A 19,831-nucleotide genomic window follows, 5' to 3' on the forward strand; every position below is an offset into this window, starting at 1 on the left:
TCACTGTAGAAATGCCTTTAAATATTTTTGGATTCATGAAAAAAATAAAACATGAGAAGAAATCATATAAAGCTCACACATATTTTTGTAATGCTGAAATGGAGATACATTTATATAATGCATTTTGTGCCTGTTAAATCAAATTGAAACAAAAGTGTTAGTACCTCCCATTACTGAAAGTCATCTTGTGTTTTTAGTTGTTGTTGTTTTTCCAAATATGAGAATATGAGAAATAAAATGAAGCTATAATGTCAGTTCTTCACAAGGTTGTTAGGAAGTTTCTATTTGATATTGCCACTACTTATCTTAATTATCACCTATTACAACTGCATTTTTATTTTTTTTCTTTTCCCCACACTTTATTAATTATCTGGGTTCCTCTCTAGAACAGTACTCAGTTATATATATAATAGCACATTATAGCCTGGCATTCCTAGAGCAAAATGGTAAATGTATTTACTGCAATTTCATATCTGTAGATATGATGGAGACGGTGAATGCACAACAATACTTTTGTCTCTTAGGAATATTCTCACCTTCAAGTTCACAAAGCAGTTAATTTAGCAACAAAATGGATGCAGATGTATTTCACCTCTTAACTGCAATGACGTTTGTATGTATGATCTCTATTTGTCACCAAAAATACAGCATGCTTTATGCAAGTAAAGGACAAGATATTATAGCATGTTACATTATACTAAAGCTGGCCAAAATAAACATCTTTTCTCAAAGTAAGACACAACAGGTTTTGCAGGCAAGAACCACAAGAGAGTCGCTATGTACCTTACAGAGGCTGTGGGAAGAGGGTTTATGGTAAGTTTTACTTACTACTAGGTCTACCACTCCATATTCAAGATTGGACTGACCTTGTCACAGAGTAATTTGTCAGTGCTAGTCTCAACAGTCACCAAGGAGCAGTATTAGGAATCCGATTACAACCATAATTCAGATTACCCAACAAGCCTCAAAACAGCCAAGCTATGCCATGACTCTTGTGGCATAACCCTAGGCTAGTGTTTGCTCTTTTACTGTTGGTGAGTCAAAAGAGACTCAAAAATCACTCTGCAATACACCTATCATAAATTCACCAGAAGGCTTAAGCATTTTTAATTGCCTTGCTGCTAAGCAATGTCTGGCAAAAAGCACAGAAAGGCTTAGTTTCTGCATTAATAATCTGTGTGGTCAGCTGCCAGAGAAACCTGTTGCTCACATCCTCTTAGAAACCAAGCTGCATTATATTCAGGTGCTTTCAGAATAGAATACTGAACACCAGGCACCACCAGGACTGTCAGGTCTAGGGAACAGAATGTCAGGCAGTTTGACAGCTATCTTGAAATCACTTTTTTTGCTTTAGCTTTTTTTAAGTTAAAATTACAGAAATAACATATTTCCTATGTCCAGCTATGAACAAAAGACCACATTAGAGATAGTTTAAGAAACAAAAAGAAATCCTTTCTTAATTTGCATGTTCTTCAGACCATGTCTAAGAGTTATTTTCTTGCATTATTCAATTAACTATTATAACGATTAGCAATCCAGTCTTCCAGCTCTCACTGATAAGATCCTCATTTGGAAAGACCTCTGTTCTTATATTTTTAAACCTTCCAAATAAATGTATTTCCTTTAAATTCAATATTCCTGGTCCTTTACTCTCACTCTGCCCTTCAGACATCTTAGCACAGTAAATAGTGTTGTTATTTTTTTTTTTCTTTTCAGCAGGGTACTCACTCTGCCCTTTTCCTTTCAAAGGTTTTGTATCGAAAGTTCCTCTTAATGTCTATGCTATTTTTTCACATAAATACTTTTCCATAATGAAATTGTTCTGAGAAACTTCTAGTTTAGCTGTCATAAAGAAAAAAAAATTCATTAAAGGTTTAAGTTCAGAAGCTCTAATTGGTTTTTAGCTTTCATCCGAAATCTAAATATAAACTGGGTAGGCAAGACCAAGAATTACAGTGAGAAGAAATAAACCTGCAACTATAAAAAGCCTGAAAACAATCCTGACAGCTCAAACATGAAACAAACTCGTTGATAAATATTCTTTCTGCACAGTATGCTTTATCTACTGGGTTTTCTCTACTCCACACTGTGAGTGTAAAAACAAATTTAAAAAATCGTCCATCATTTGGTAATTCTGCTAAGATAAAAATAGCAAAAATAATGCAGCTGGTTTGCTTGATATGAAAATAAATATTTCAAGAAAAAGTGTTTCCCTTTGATGTTTAATGAGAAAAGACTTTCAGATGAAACTACCAACTCCAACTCATGCATTTGACCATAAACTAGGAAAAGAAATTTTCAAGTGAATCTAGCCTTCTGCTACCACTAGTATTTTGCTTTGTTGATCTTGGATACATCTCGTGTCTTGGCATGTGGTATCTTGGTACTTTGAAAGCTTTACATGTACTGTATCTAGACCTTTGACAACCATAACACACTTTCTTTGCAGAAAGTGATGCAGAAAAAGGACATGAAAAGAGCACTATTTCTAGTTACACTGTAAGCGGTGTAAGCTATGGTACTTGCCTGTCACTTCTATCACACTATCAGATTGTTTTTGGAATGAGGATGGGAAAAATCTTAAGGGAAACGTCTCCACTTGAGCTAAATGACATTTTGGAATTTGTAAAGAAATAAGACTGTCTGGAAGAACTGGAAGACATTTGTGTGTGCATGAGTGTGTATGTTATGCACAAATGTACAATATGAAGTTATAATTTTAAAAAGAAAAAGCTTTTGGAAAAAATAATAAAAATTAGAAATGATGGACAATGAAATGAATGAGAAAGCCTTTTAGGAATGTGTCAAACATAAAATATATGCTACTAGATTCATTTATAAGCACAGCAGAAAAGTAAAAGATAAATTATCTGCAAAGAATTTAAATACTTAATAGAAAGAGGTCCTTTTTAAATTATTTATAAATTTAAAACAAATGGGAATGATAATTACTACAGAAGGAAAAACCAAGTGACTCAATAAAACTCAGCCATGATCCAAGATCCTAGTGGCTATTTATTACTCCAGTCCAGAACACAATGTTCCTCATTGTGTTTTAGCTTCAGTTGTACAACTCGCAAGACCAAAATTCATTCTACACATGCATTGTAGGATTAGTATCAGAATGCTTGCAGATTCAAATCCAAAGGATAGAGAACGGAGTTCTGGAAAAGGTAAATGTGTTCATATCAGTGAGATAATTAAAATGACATACCACGAGTGAGAAAAATTTATAACAACCTGCGTCATTCATAGTTGCTACAAAAAGCAAGCAAGCAAGCAAGCAAGCAAACAAACAAAAAAAAGCAAACCTGCAGAAATACAGACTAGTTAACTGATGAGTCCAGTCTAAGTACAAAGCTCTGATGAACTTAGAAGTCAATTTAATTCATTTGCTCAAGGCTCATTCTTGCTTCTAAACAATTAAGAGGAAAGCCCTAAACTGATGTTTAGGTTCCAGGTTCCTTTCCCTTGATGGGGGTTTGCAAGGATGGAGAAGTTTTATATTTGCTTTGATAAAAATATTCTATAGGATTATTTTACTGAAAAGAATGTTTGCGATCACAGTGTTTTGAAAATGAGTAAGGTAAAATACATCTTGGTATTTTAATTACAGGTTTTGCATGGGCAACTAAATTCCCAGGATTAAGCTTATTCAATAATGAAACAAACATACTTCTAATGCATGTCAAAATAGCTTGCATTTTGAATCTTAACAGGTCACAACAAAGTAATCATAACCAAAGCACCATCATGAATTATTTACTCAAACAAGAATTAAAAACTAGAGAAATGCACTATGTTTACAAGTTTCACAATGGAAAACACACATTTCTGCAGTGGAACTGCTTAACGTGACTTTAAAAAAGTATATTACTTCTATTGTTAGGAAATTGTTTGAGTCTGGCGTTATTCATACATTTAAAGAAAGAAGCTATGCTGTCAGGGGTTCTTAGATCAGTCCCATGACTATAAAATTATTGTCACTGTTGTGTTCATCCTATCATGGCCTAAATAACCAAGTAACTCTCAAATCTAGGAATTAAATTCTAAGAAAGAGGAAAGAATAAAGAGATGAATTCCTTAACAGAACTGATCAGTCAAGGTCTAAAGCAATTGAAAGGTGTTCTCCTAGAAAGATGCTTGGTCTGATCTGGAAAGTCCATTCAGGGGCTACACCAATGCAATTTCCAGTCTCAAGACCATATATGCTGGATGGTGCCGTTAGACTTCAAGCAAGGGAAAAACTTATTTGTAACCATGTATAGTATACTGTTTAGACTTACCTTAAGATGCTTGTCTGATGATCAGATCTCAGAAGGAGGAGGCTTGCCACTGGAGCAGTGCCTGCTCTGAAAACCTGGTTTGGCTGACAGAAGAGTTTGGAATAGGAATGGTAGTAGGTAATGAAGTTCTATTCTATCTGAAAGACTTGTGCTCATCTTAATGACAACTCTTCTAACAAACGAAAGCATTCACAAGGTAAAGAAATAAAGCTGTAAGTAACAGAAATAATCAAGCTGTCAGTAGACTGATAATAGACGATATACTGACTTGTCAAATAGTCAACAGACTTGTGGGTGGGATGGGAATGCTGAAGGACTTCATTGGAACAAGGCAGGGCAACAGCATTAAGCCTAGATGAAATGATGCAGACATTCAAGTTGGTAAGCTTCTAGCCTGTCCCTGAAAGCCCGTCTCTGCCTCATATGCTGAAAGGCAGCAGGGAAATCCAAGAAAGTAGGTGCTGGCCGTACAAACAATACTTGCTGGACCTTGGTGCAGAGCACATAACCTTCCTTCTATAGCAGGAGAGCTATCCCAGTTCTCTCAGAGTAACCCATTATGCTATTTACAAAGAGACATCAGTATTGCTATAATTAACGATAAGGAAAATCTTAAGAAATAAATTATTTGCTATTCTTTTACATTGCAAAATAGAATAAGGGAAATTATAGTTAGTTTGAACAAAAATACATTCAAAAGTCAAAATGAGTGCTTTGTAATTCATAGGCTTCATGAATGATTAGTAGAGAGAGAAATGGGTAGAGCTGGGTGCAAATGCATATACTGATCTTTTTTTTGTACACTCCCAGCTTGATTTTTTCTACCAAATGTTTTATTAAATATAAAAAAACTTAAAGAGCATAAGTAAAACTAACACATTAGTTAGAATTATTCTAGTGTAAATTTCAACCAAAATTCTGACTCTTCTATGAGTATTGTAGGTAGAACAGCAGAATATTGCTATACTGCTACCTTCTAGACATTACTGAAACCTAAATGACCTTGCTAAATTGTCTGCAACACTCACTGTTTCACAATAAAAGCTCATATAATTTATTATTTTCACATTTTCTATAAATTGTTAGCAAATAATATGGACACTCCATGTATCAACTTTAAATTATTCTCCCACAAAATTATTCCTGTTTTTTAATGGAAAGAAACTTTTTTTTTTTTATAATTACTGAATAAATTCAAGTGGGAGGTAGGGTTCCTTTAGTTTGTTCTGATAAATAAGAGCTCAGCAAAGCCCAAAACATTAGTCATAATGTATTAAAATGAGATAATAAATAATATGAAGCAGTTAAAATTATTTAAAATTAAAAGATTCTATGTGGATTTTAGAACCACATGCAACATTTAAAATTAACACAAAGAAGATTTATTTTAAATAAGCAGAGACTTGTGAGAAGTGTGCTAGTAATAGCTGCAAAGAGGACACTGCTGCTAAGTTTACAAAGAAGGAATTTTATTGAATTCTTATTAGTTGGTTTGTTACTGGAGATAAAAAATAATAATAAAAATTTGATCTCCTCTAAGGCTTATTCTTTGCTGTGATCATTAAGTTCAAAACTAAATCAGGATCAACCATCTCATCCTCAAAAGCTGTTGGCATAATTATGTGGAACAAAATGATGAAATTCTACATTCTCTACAGCTAAATTACTCCAGTGTTTCACTATTATTTTTTTTTTTGCATTAAAAAGACTTTTATTTTTACAGATAGAGAGGATTCCTTGTTTTTCAATAGGCTGATTTTCAAGGCCTCAAGACTGTTATCATATTCCCTTTGATACTCTTTTCTTCAAGCTGAACAGCAACATCAACAACTAATCAATCTCATGGCTTTGGATTTTGTTCAGTTATTTACTGAACAATGGTTATGCCAAACTGGACAAAATGCTTTGGATAGGACCTTGCCAGTGTAGAATTAAGCAAATCTTCAGGCTTGTTTATACACTCCAGCATGATATTTGATTTTCTTGCATCACATGATGTTCTCAATTCATCTTGCGATCCAAAATTCTTCCTAACTTTTTTTGAGGATTCCTGTAAGTCTTACAAATTCTCTGCAATTTCAAATCTGACCACCAGAAGTCAATTTAATTTTGCTTTGTCATTGTGTTTTCCTGTAACTTTCAAAGAGGGGATGTTCTTTTAATACGGTAGCTGCCCTATCAGAGTTTTCCTTCCCATGGATTAACTACTCTTCTTACATTACTTTTTCAAGACTCTGTCATCCTTATAATCCATAAATCTTTTGTATAGCCTGCATTTTTACCAATATTTTTTCCTAAAAGATGCACGTCTCAGTAGTCAAAGCAGACAAGAGGCCCCCAAGCATTCTAAAACGCTATTGCCAGATCCTGTGCATTAGACTTTTTTTATTATTTTATTATTTATTTTTTTTTTCACCTATAAAAAAGCTTCTCCTGTATACACTTTTTTGGTATTCTTGTCAATATTACCACATGCCCTTTCATTATTACCTTTACATTGTCATCTTCGCCCTTTCATTATTACCTATGAGAACTAATTCCATGTGCGTTCTGAACCTCAGAGCAGTTATACATTCTTTAGATGCATCCATTTCTGCTTAAATATTAAGGGTTTTGCTTTTATGAGATGATTCCTATCACATACACTTTTATTTACTTATGTTGATTTTTGCTAGTCTTATTTCTGGAATTTACATTACCCATTCGGAATCCTTATACACTTTTATCTATAATTCTGTCTACACTTCATCTTTATACATACTTATGCACTTTAGTACTTTCTGCACTTTGTGCAAACTCATGTTGTTCTATACTTTTAATTCTAATATTTATTCAAAGGCTTATATACATTGATGATATTTTACTATATCCAAAATAATGGCTTATTATGTTTGTGTGTTGGTGTGCTGAATTTAATGCTGTCAGACACTGTGAAATGTAAACTTGTCATTAGCCACAATGAGGACAGGAATTTACAGTCTCAATGTAGGCTGAAGGCTGCAGGCCATATTTTTATAAGAGATTTGATTTTATTTTTCTGGAATGGCTTCCTATGAGTGAAATTATTCCAAGCTTATAGGAATTTGCTGTAAATAAGCTTTGAGATGTATTGCAGAGCAAAAATAATTTGAATCTACATTTTTCAAAGCTCTTCCTGCATACCTGGTTTATAAATATCTATGGATAATAGTGAAGTCCAAAGTGTTACTGGTGGAAAAGTGCTAACTTCTCCTCTGAATAAAGCTTTGTTTTGAACTGTGATTGCCATGGATTCAAAAAGTACCTTCCTGTAAATACTTCAATAATGTGATGCAATGTGTCATGAACCAAAGTCAGAAATACAAATTACAGACTATGCTGCTAACAGCTTAGCATCTTTTCCATATCAGAAAAATGGGTGTATATATATAGTTTTCATTTATTCATTTTACTGGAATCATTGTTTGTACATATACAGAGAAAGAAGAGAGACAAAGATCACCCTGCAGTATGTCATAATTTGAACATTTAAGGTAAAAAATACAGTTAAACTTTGAATGCAGAAACGTGCTTATTCAACAACAAAACACTCCCAATAATCTATATGTCTTTGTTTTAGAATCAACTTAAATTTCTGTATTTATCCTTTCAGTTGCTTTCTACCTAAATTTAGTTCACTGACATACGTTTTGGAAGTATAGTTTATGTTATGACATATTCTCATACAATTGCACTATGCAATTTATGCCTACTAACTACATTAGCTCATAGTGAACGTTGGATAAAAATTTTGCCATTTAGATAAGCTCCCTCCCCTCCCCCCCCCCCAAATAAAAGCCACTCTATAGTGGCTTCACATAGGATTCAGAGAAAACAAAGTGCAGTTCAGACATGTATTACATGAAGCACAATAAGAGGAACTACTGTGTATTTTTTTGGAAAAAGTTGGATGCTAGCAATATTTTCTAAAATGTAATAGAATTCCTCTTGTTTCAAAAGCTTCACAAATTGAAATTTAAATGAGCTCCTCTTCCCAGAATTTAACTAGAATACTGTTCCAGGACAAAGCAAGGTATTCTTGGTCTGCACTTTCATTATCATATTGTTTTCAAATACCCTTTTGGTTGAACCTAAATCCTATAGTGCTTTGCAGCCTGACCCTTACATTCAACACTCCTTTTTCCCTTTTTCCTTCCCCCCCCCCCCCCCCTCCCCCAGGCAGTAATAAATCACAAGAAAGTATTTTAAGGCAAAAAAAAAAAGTGGGAATGCAGGAGCTCCTTTATGATTCACCTTTCCCTCCTGTGGGTAGCTATATTTAAAAATAGAGATGGGTCTGACTGCTGTAATTTAAATGTGTATTTTCAAATCTACCAAAGCCTGAGGGCATGCAAGTGTCAAGTTTAACTCAGGCTTTTAGACCTGGAATGTTACTACAAAATCTGAATCCAATTCATATCCAGTTCCTTTATCGAACCTTTCTGAATGTTTAGTGTTTGTTTCAAAATTAGTTGGTTTGGTCTGGTTTAAGAATTACTTCAGTTTACTAATAATGAAACAATTTTCTACTGGACTCTAGCACTTATATAGACCATGTAATCATGGTCTTGCCTGTTATCATACCATTCAGATCCATGAAAACTGGAATTGCTGTAAATTAGATCTCTGAACTCTGGCACAGTCATTCAACAGGGAATGTGCAACATGACTGCGGATATGATTACACCTATTGGAAGTTTTCAAAAGTCTTCATTCTTAGATTGGCAACAAATATCCAATATCTTATGCTTGATGTCAAAGGTTTAACCAGAAGACAGATTCAATCCGGAAGTTCGAATCAGTCTTTTTATCAATATTGTCATGTATTCCTGTACTCGATCTGAGCAAATAGTCTCTTCACTAACTTAGGGAAGCTGCTGGCCACGTTCTGCCAGCAGCTTTGAATAAAACAGGTTATAGTCCATGTTTTTTTTTTTTTTTTTTTTTATAACTGATAATATTTCCTCTCCCCACACCCCACCCCAAAAAAAACAGTTGAATATGGAAGGATGGAAGGAGAGCCATTCAGAAAGAACAGGTTACAGAAAAAATGACTCTCTGGGTAGCCAGGTAGGGGATGATTTTCCCCTCAGGAGAGTATTGTTTTGCTGTTTTGTTTTGTTTTTAATCTTTTCCATTCTTTTACCTGATTATATGCTGTCTCCGTCAATAGAGCACGACCTTGAAAATTTCTCAGTAGAATGGCTGTAGCAAACTGACTGTATTTTCCTGGGCTGCCAGGTCCACAGAGCTGTCTGCACATTTATCTCCTTTTGGATCTACTTCCTTTGCAGAGAAACTTCTTTTATTAAGTCCAGTCACTATGTTCCTTAGCATGTTTTTCTTAAACTGACAAAAGTCAAAATCTTTTTCTTGCAAACAAATTGCCATTATCCTTAGGTAACTGCAGATCTCCAACAATCTACATATGCACTTGCAGGCTGATGTAAGCACATACTGACTGCAATCTGAGATGGCTGGGGATGCATTCTATGTTCAACAAGAAGGTAAAAATGTATCCAGGCAATGTCATGGATAAGTAATTTATTTAGTTAGTTTCACCACTTTTAACTTGCCTACAAAACTTTCAGTTTTGGCATTCACGTACATCTGCAAGAAATCAACTCTACAGTTGCTCCTTGAAAGGAATGCCCTGAAAGGTTAATATGTTGCCAAGTTTTCAGACTCCTGCAGTAATAATACCTTTCATTCTGATCTCTCACACAGAAAAGTCTGGAGATGAAGTGATTCCTTGATATCTAAATAAGCTTATCTGAAATCTTATTCACTCAATACTACATACAACACAATATTACATTTTGGGATACACATTATTATGCTCATAACTGGGGAAGTAGAAGTTCTATATATGTAATGCGTTTTTGTTAGACAGATGCTGATCCTACTTTATTCAGTTGTCAGGATCCTGAGAGTCTGGCATATCTACTTAAAGTTTTAAGTTTTTACTTCAACATCAAATACAATAGTTTTACTACAGTCACTTAAGCTTGCCTACACAATTTGGCTGTGTAGGCAAGCTTAAAGTGATTTAGTGTTTCTCTTCATCTTGTTTAAATTCATATTACAAGCTCCATCTGTCCTGAATGACAATCTACCAACTGAACATGGCAAATCCAAGATCTTCTTTCTCTTTCATACCAAAATTCCTAGCCAGACTCTGAAGGAACTAGATATACGTCTACTGTCATAACAATGTACATCAAATAAGCATTTATTTTTCTACATTTCAGTACTTGTAATAAATATTTTATTTCTATCTTTCCAACCTAATTTGTAATTCATATATATATTTCTGTCATATTTCCTTTTTATAGCCATAAGCCATATTTCTACTTTATCATTTCATTTTAACTGCTCTGGAAGACCCTTCTATATTTCAGTTGCCTGCAGACTCACAGTCCTACAACATAATCTTAAAATCAAAACTGAGGCACTGATACACTTACCTGCATGTTAATTCCAGATATTATTAGAATATTATTAGAATGTAAGTATGGAGGTATATTCTGAAATTTTCCTTGACACATCAAGGCTCTGATCTTTAATCCAATGGAGCATATAGATTTGATCAAAGCCATGCTGAATCCCTTATAATTACAAACTTTAATGTTTATAAACTGTAATGTAAAACAAACAAAACCAAAAAAAGTGTAATGAAAATTATTGGCAGCATTTCATAGATTTTTCCCTGACACTACACTGGTGTCAAAATAGATTAAACCTACATGTGCCCTACTACTAATCTCAGATGGTTTCCATAAAAACTGAAGTAAGCCTCCTCCCATCTTCCTCTTACTTCCATCTTTCTACATAACTTCACTATTTGACAAGGCTCATATGAGGTTGCAATGGTCTGCAAACTTTTTCAGCCATGTGCAAGCCTCAATGCTATTACAGTTCTCACTCTTCAGGTAGGTATATCAGCTCACACAATACAGACATGGAGCTACATATATCTGAAAAGTTTGGTGTTTCAATAAATAATGGAAACAGTTGTACTCTATAGAGCTACTACTAAAAGCTTGGTAAAACATTAACTAACAAGATTTAATTAGCTTCTTTATTTTTAGAGGAAAATATTACTGATAAAATATTAATTATCATTGTAATAAAATTCAGCTTTATCCAGGAATGACTTGTGGTTCTGTGCTAAATCAGATCACACTACTCAGATAAGCAGCAATAAGAGATGAAGGAAAATAAGCCAGCAGTTCGGAAAGTAAGAGAAAACAAAATAAACTACTTCTTCATAAAAGTTAATAGCATTTCCCAAACAATCTAGCCTGTGTTATTTAGAAAAAGTTTGTTTGTGGCCTCTAGAAAACACAACTGGATTTGACTGCAGAACAGCAATGGCTTCCAATGAAGACCTGGTTTATTTTGTAAATCCATTTTTGCCTTGACGTTATTAATAGAAAAGCAACTAGTGCAAGTGCAACTGATTTATATCTGTAAGAAATCAAGTTACCATATTGCTCGGGTATTGTGCTAGACATACAGCCAAATCTCAATATACGCTTGTATACCCACCTGTGCCACCAATGCAGTGTTTTCAACTTCTTCTACAAGAACAACATATAAAAAAGGTCGTACTGCAATTAAGAGAAATATGAAAAAGATAGCTAGGGCAGAAAATTTTGCATTAAGATTAAGGTAACAGAAGTCGAAGAGATACTCTTGCTCTGTAGTTCCAGAGGGAGCAAAGATGACTTTAAAAAGCTGTAGACATTGTACATTCATTTGGATAGGGTAATAAATAAGGGATAGCCAACGATGCAGAAAGGAACCTGGGAATCCACTAAAAACGTAGCCACTTATTTCTGCTTATCTCCCTGCTCTTTGCCAATGTGCTTATTTCATCATGCCTTTCTCTTCCCTTTTTCAATGAGAAGAGCTTTCAAAAGTTGTATCATTATAAGGAAAAGCAGAATTAGAAGGGCCCAAAAACATCTTTGTAGAAAACTTGAAAAGAATGTGGTTAAATTTTCAGAATTCAAAGTAAAAAGGTTGTAGAAGTTTGTGATATCACATAAATAATTCTTTTATGTGGGGGTTGTAATTTGAGACTTAATTTTTAAGAATTATTCACTCTTATGTAAGAAGAAATTGTTATTTCTTCAATTGGAATACTGATTTCAGTTTACTTTTGTAGCCTCTTATTCACCCTGGTAATTACTGTTAAGGTAGAACTGTTAGAATCAGTCCAAAACCACTGCCACATAGAAAAACTTTGGATAGCTAGCCTTTAAAATGTTTTTATTCACAAGGTTACTAAAGACCACCATTTGAAGCAAATTTGTTTTTTCAATGATGGTTTATAGTTTGATATCAAAAAGGAAAAGGTGAACCTTTAGATTTGCTGTAATTACTTACATGTAAGTAATGAACTATCTTTCTCCTTTCCTTGAATGATAAAGTAGAAAAAAACGAACAGATAAAAGAAAAAAGTAAAATTAATGTTAAAAGGAAGAATAAGCGGAAGTCTAAATTCAATCAGCCAATTGCCTAATTTGAAAGAGATAATTAAGGAAGATATAAATTGCTGCAACACCTCTTAAACAAAATAAAAGTACTATTTCTGACTGTATTTTTCTTATCTTGGAAATATAAATATATCTGTATTACTAGCTTATTTCTTCTGTATCCTTCTCCCTGGAATAGACTGACTGTATGAAAATCGACAAAAACAAAAATACTACAAAATTGATGAGAAGATGTAAATTTTATCCTTCATTTACTTATTAATCAAGAATTTCTTATACTGTCTTATGAAAGAGTATTTTTTTTTAGAGCAGTGAAATACAAAAGCATCTTTCTAAATTGAGAAGTCTGACATTGCCATAGCAGTTTATAAATGCCCATAGAATGGGCATGCTTATGAAAATTAATTATCAGGATGCATCATTTATTAGACCCACTCAGTGAAGTGTTTCCAAAGAGGCACTTTTCACAGCTAGGCAAGAAAATAAAGAAAAAAATAAGAAAAAGTTTTCATTGTAGTACTATAACTATATGCGATAGTTTTATCCCCAAATAAGCACAGCTTATTTTTGCTTTCTGATACACATATTTTGTTTTCTCTGTTATTCCACAACTCTTTTCCTATATTCAGCCCAAGGTACCATGATTATCAAAACACACACTTGAGAAAATTGCACTAAAATAAAATCTCACCGATGTTTGACATTATGATGCCTTGCCACATTTCATTATTCATATCGTCATACAGAGTAATGCAGTCTGATTGATGCAACTCACAGGGACTCATAATCTTTCATGTATTTGCTGAAGAATGTAAAGGTATCATAGAATCTTTGGACAGAATTCAAAGAATTAGAAATAAAGGTTTTGCTATTTTATCTTTCCATGAAGATAAGATTTTTATTTTACCCCTCTGGGAGATGTTTTTAAAATAACTTTCTTGAGATTGCATGCATCATATAACTTCTAGTCTCCTCCTGGAAATCCATTTTAAATAATTTCAGCTTTAGACTGAAGTAAACAGTAAAGCGTTTTACAGCTCATTACAGCTTTAATATTTGGCTGGAGATTAGTACTTCTGCTGAAAAAGGCATTTTAGGGATACAGAAATTGGGATATGAGAGATTTCTGTGTAAGCCTTTCAGAAATGCTCATGTATCTAATACTCTTCCTTTCTGTAGAATATATGTTATTTTCTCTTAACAGATGATGGAAGGGCTAACATAAACTGGGCTTTATGGATCTAAAGCATAAAATTTTGAAACTAACTTTTCGTAGCCTAATTATGAGATAGTTTACTAATGAAATCTGATTTTAAGACATCAAGATGATTATCCAGAGATAAGAAAGAATGATCCTAACTTCATTAAACTATTTTTAAATACATCAGAAGACAATAATTTTCAAGAGATTTTAAAAAAATAAATTACTCTTTCAAATTACAATTACAAAATACCTTAACATATTTTTTTGAAGAAAATGACATAAATGTCGGACTTTAGGCTATTTAAATGACATATAATTTGCATTTAACTCTCTGACTTAAATGAACATACTTAGAAACTAGTAAATCTTCCAATATGCAATGGCCATTTTTTTATTTTATTTTTTTATATTTAATTGCTGCCTAAATATTTTGTTTTCTCTTTCCCTTTTTTTCCCTTTTCTTGTGAACAAGAAATTAATGTCTATGCCTACATTTTTATAACCTTAAAATAACTAATCCTAACATTTGTTTATTTTTCATCTTAACTACAAAGTGAAAATCAATTATTTGTACAAACAACTCTAGTACTAAGTTTCTTTGGTGGGAGTCAACTGGTACACAGCAATCCCTGAAACTCAAATGGTTATATGAAAGCAAGGTTAACTTAGACCTTCCTAGACTTTTTTTTTTTTTTTTAAATAGTTTTTTCTTTTGTGCTTAATATAAACACACATACGGTCAGGTGTAATTCTAGAATTAGGGAGAAAACCCTGTTCTTTTCACAAGGAACAATCTTATATGCCATATCAAGCATCACTAAACAAATTTTCATTAGTTCTACTTTCTAATACCACTGAAGTCAGCAGGTGCTGTGGGTACCCAAGTATGGCTGCTGAAGTTGGTTTTGAAGTCTGATTAAAAAATTTTCCATGACATCTACAACATATGATCATATTTCTTAATGTCAGGAAATCTAATCCTCTGTGCTGTTTGTAAGATGTTTTAATTTGTAACTTATTGCAGACACTTTGGAATCCCCTGTATGTTTAAGATTAACTTTCTCAGAACTTAATACTCTGATCAAGTTTGAACCCTAATAGGGTTCCAGTATGACTCTCTCACATTACTTCTCATGTTACTGTAGTTATTCTCTCATGTTTTATTATTAAACACATTATTGTAAAATTACTATCTATGAAAAAATGCTGAGTCAACAAAACATTAATTTCTGCTTCCCCTAAAACCACATTTAGTAAATAGATGAAAATCACTGTATTGGATACTACGGCATCAGTAAGCTGCCTGTTTGTGAACATTGTTTCTTTTAGTTTAGCAGTATTAAAAAGATTGTTTGGCTACAGAGATAAACAGAGATCAGACAGGAATGAAAGGGTAAGAAAAATAATCCACAAATTCTGGCAAGCAACAATTGTATTTATTCTGAGGCCTATAAAAAAAGTTCAGTCTCAGCTTGACCCTGAATTTTCTGCTGTATTTTAATGCTTTATCTGGTGTTACATTAAAGTAGAACTACCTAATAATTTTATTAAAAGGCTTATACTTGCTAGTAATGTTTTGCAGACCAAAAAGGGATCTTATCATAATCATCAAAACAAAATAAAAAAGCAGAATCATCTTGTACTTTCTACACAATTGAACTTTCAAATTAGTAGGCTCATATTTCAAATTCCAAACTTCCAGCATACCCAAATACAGACTTGACACATCCATCAATGACGAAGCAAATTTAAATTTTGAATCTAATTCTAGACTCTGAGTAGATAGATCATCTTTTTTTTTTTGTCTTTTTTATTTTAATGTTGTTAATCAAAGTTTAAATATTTATCTAAAGCAAACCTAGCTGATTTTTGTTTTCATAAGTTAATATATTTCTAATATCAAATGGGTTACTGATAGATACATATATGTATGCATATCACAATAAGAATTGTATTTCTTGTTCTATTGAACAAATGTTGAAGTCAAGAGAAGATTTCTACTTACTACAATTCAGCTAAGACTCCTAAAGTAAAACTACATCCTTGATTCACACAAAAGTTAGACCTGATACTTTGAATACACAAAAAACAAGAGTATTGGTATATAGCAATAATTTTTATCATTGTGAAGCCATTTACCTAAGCAAAAGGTATAACTACCACAAAACAATTCTTTACTAACGGTAACATATAAAAACCAAATCACTGTGTTATGGGTAACGGGTGGTCCTCCACAGGTGGTCCTGTGGAGTTTAAGTTCAAATCTGTCCTTATAGCAATTCAGTTTTTAGATTATGCAATATCTTTTGCAAGTCAAGTAATGGTCAAGTAATCTCACTGATGATGAGAAGACATTCTTCTCTCCAGTGGATGAAAATATTTGCAGATGACTGATAGATTAATTATTACTAAAGTGAGGAAAGGAAAATGCTAATATTCATTTAAATACCATAAAATTACCATACCTGTTACTTTCAGTCTGTCAACTCCAATGACAATCTCATCTTCATCTGCAGAAAACAACACTCTTCCACCTTCACTAGACCTCACTTCAAATCTTTTACACTGGGCCTCCACAGCATCAGCTCCTGAAAGAAAGGAAGTGAATGTTTCATCTGAGATAATTTGTAAAAAAGAAAAAAAAAAAAATTAATCAAGAATTTATCAGTATGTATGGAGTACCCTAAACGCATGGAGTACAAAAGCCTTAAGGGGATTTTATCAAATAGTGGTCTTATTGTATATGTCTGGTAGATTGTTTGTATTATAAAATACAAACAGACATCTGCATTTCTGTCAGACAGAGATTTCTGGGCTTTGTTCAGACTTTAAAGTGGAGCTTCTGGCCAACGGGAAAAAAAAAAAGGAGCCTACTCCAGGAAAATCAAATACTCAATGCAGCAGATAATGGTATTTTTCAGCCAGTTCTGTTGCTAACTTGAATGGCAAAAATAACAACAACAACAAAAAAGCAAAACACAAAACCAACAAACAAACAAAAAAACAACAAAAATCAGACTTCACCATTCATCTCACTTTATGAAATATAAGTTCCACATGTCTCAAAGCTTCAAAAATCTAAAATAATTATGAAATCAAACAGATCTATTGGACTGCATCTACAAGTGCAATAAAGATAATTTGAAGATACCAAACTGTTTGAAATTTTGCAAATTTGCAATTTAGATGTTTTATCCTTATTCTTCAGTGTTTTGCCTGTTTTTAAAAAAATATTTAAATTATTTAATTATTATATTAATTTTAATAAAATATATTAAATTATTATTATTTATTTTTATTAATCACTGAAAACAAAAAATTGTGTTGAAAAATGAGGAACAGTATATATCTGTAAGGCAAATTTCAGAATTTCAGGGAATACTTATCTGACATTTTTTCCCCAATCCCTAATTAGATTTCTAACATACACCTGGAACAACCCATCAGCACCGATGTGTGAATATTATGCAGAAAATGTTGTAGACAAAGTATGTACGTCATTCCAGTCTATCAAACTGGCTCATAGGTTTACTTTCATAATGAGCAAGTTTTCAGTTTTATATGTAAAAGTTCAATATCAAAATATATAAGGAATAAAGTAATTGTGATAACTAACTTTGGATGAGGAACTGCAATAGCAGACCTTAATTTGCAGGATTGGCTATATATATAAAATCAACAACAAAAACAAAACACAAAAAAAATCCTTATACTAAGAAATGAATATATTTTAGCTGCTTGGCATTTGTACCTCTTCAGCATCACATTGCATATAAGTAGCCCTATAATGCAGCTAGCTCAAACTACCATTCCAAGATCAATTCTACTACTTTTTTTTTTTTTTTTTTAATGCTATAACAAAGTGGCTTTTACTTTATGTTGCAATCACATCTTAACGTTGCATCACTCAGTATTACTTATCACTGAAACAGTGGTTACTGTCAAGCCACTTGAGAGATCTCTAACAAAAAATTAATACAGGTTAAGACAGTCTCTTTGATGTGGAACCAGGTGTAAATATTATGAAAATGGTTTTGAAAAGTTAAACTGCCTACAGAGTAATCAATGCTATCAAAATGGAATTCTATTTCATTACATTTTCATTTCCCAGTTGAAATATGAGTAAGCAGTTGCATGTACAATGTATTAGTGTATTACCTTCTCAGCTGTAAAGCAAATTGCTGTGTTGCAAAAACAGTTACAAACATCCATGTCTCACAAAATATCTGAATGTTTAATAGTAGTATTAACAAAATGAAGAATCATTTCTCTGTTCATGAAGAAAGCAAACCTGAAATTTTTAGCCCAAACTTGTAGAGCAATCACACTATCCACTCTGCATGCTTGTTTTCAACTAATCCAGAATATTTTATCTGCTTTGATAATGAATATGTCAGTCCAGGGAAACATGCAAAAAAATCCAACTTCTAAATTCTGTTTGGAAAGGTAATTTCTATCAAACACTTGGCCATCTGAAAAACTTACTGGCTATTCTAAGGATAAATGTACTTTATACTAGAGATGCAGTCGGCTTCTCTATAGCTTTAATCAGGATGAAGGCAAGACCATACAATATTTTCTTGTCCTCTCATATCCAGAAAAATTATGTACTCGTAATTTCATTTGTATAATGCTGAATTAAATTAAGAATCTGTAAAATTCCATTCATTTAAAGTATATGGATGAAGCATATACATTTCATGTTCATCCATACACCGTAGATACTAATGATTGTTTATAATACAGGCTTGTTGCACAGCAGCTGCATAATTGAAACTATTATTAAACTGGTAAAAGTGGTACAAAGAATAAAATTATTCATTTGAACTAGACTACGGTGAATATATGTTAAAAGAAAATGTTGGGCAGCACGTACAACATAGATACAGAGAATTATATTACTGTAACACAGATAAATATGAACAAAGATTAAATTTCAAGGCAGAAACTGTGTCTATTTTGAATTTGTATCATACCTAGCTTGATTATTTATTAAATAAGACCATAATAACAACCATAAAGAATGCATGCTTTAAAAATTTTGCTTTTTAAAGTCAATTATGACTTGTATGACTTTATTATTATTCAGGAAAAAACAAATTACAACCTGTATTTGGAGTTATAATAAGTACTACCAAGAATTTAGCCAGCTTAGAGTTTAGATATGATTACTAAAATCTGACTTTAAAGGCTGAAGCATAAATACTCCATTTACCAAACATGATTTAATTCTGATCAGGTTGAAACCTTGATTTGTATAAAACTATAATCATGCAATGGAAGTATAAGTGGTTGTTGGTTTTATGCATAGGCAGGTGGTTTGTTGTTGTTTTTGTGGAAATTGCTGTTCATCCTGGGTAACACACAGTGGTTACTTTCACTGCTGGGAGAGGATGTACAGTCATTACAGCTTGCTGGCCAGTTCAGTTTTCCTCTACTGGCAGAGCTAAACTTCACAAATTTTGTGTTTATGCATATTTTGATTAACAATGCACTGTATCATGTGTATCATGTTTTGTGCTGTGGACAAGAATATCCAGGTTTTTTTTTTTTTTTTTTTTTTTTTTTTTTTTTTTTTCCAGAATACTTTCCACACTAGTTTCAGAGTAGTTTTTCCCTTCCAGTTTTCCATTAAATGATGTGGCAGAAATAACAATACTTGTATGATACTTGTAAACATAAAAAGTGATGTAGAAAGTCAGAATTGTGGGGACAAAGCCAGAACTGTGGGGACAAAACAGACAAACTAAAATCCATAATTTTCCTAATTGCACCCATAGTTTCCACCCAAACATTATTTTAGACTTAGTTTTAATTTT

The 19,831-nt window shown here is 32.8% G+C and overlaps 1 protein-coding gene across 3 annotated transcripts in view; it reads right to left on the reverse strand.

Annotated features, from left to right (window-relative positions):
* Positions 1-19,831, reverse strand: part of SGCZ (sarcoglycan zeta) — a gene marked incomplete at both ends in the record, with an annotated part of 451,496 nt that overhangs the window by 36,975 nt on the left and 394,690 nt on the right. For 2 of the 3 annotated variants that reach the window (XM_084286195.1, XM_084286194.1), the window contains one exon: positions 16,478-16,600. The exons of the other annotated variant lie outside the window; for it this stretch is intronic. In XM_084286195.1, the coding sequence (XP_084142321.1) occupies positions 16,478-16,600 (123 nt within the window). The remainder of the gene's footprint in view (positions 1-16,477; positions 16,601-19,831) is intronic. 3 annotated transcript variants of the gene reach the window in all.

This window comes from Netta rufina (assembly GCF_964035555.1).
Source record: "Netta rufina genome assembly, chromosome: 4".
Lineage (NCBI taxonomy): Eukaryota > Metazoa > Chordata > Aves > Anseriformes > Anatidae > Netta > Netta rufina.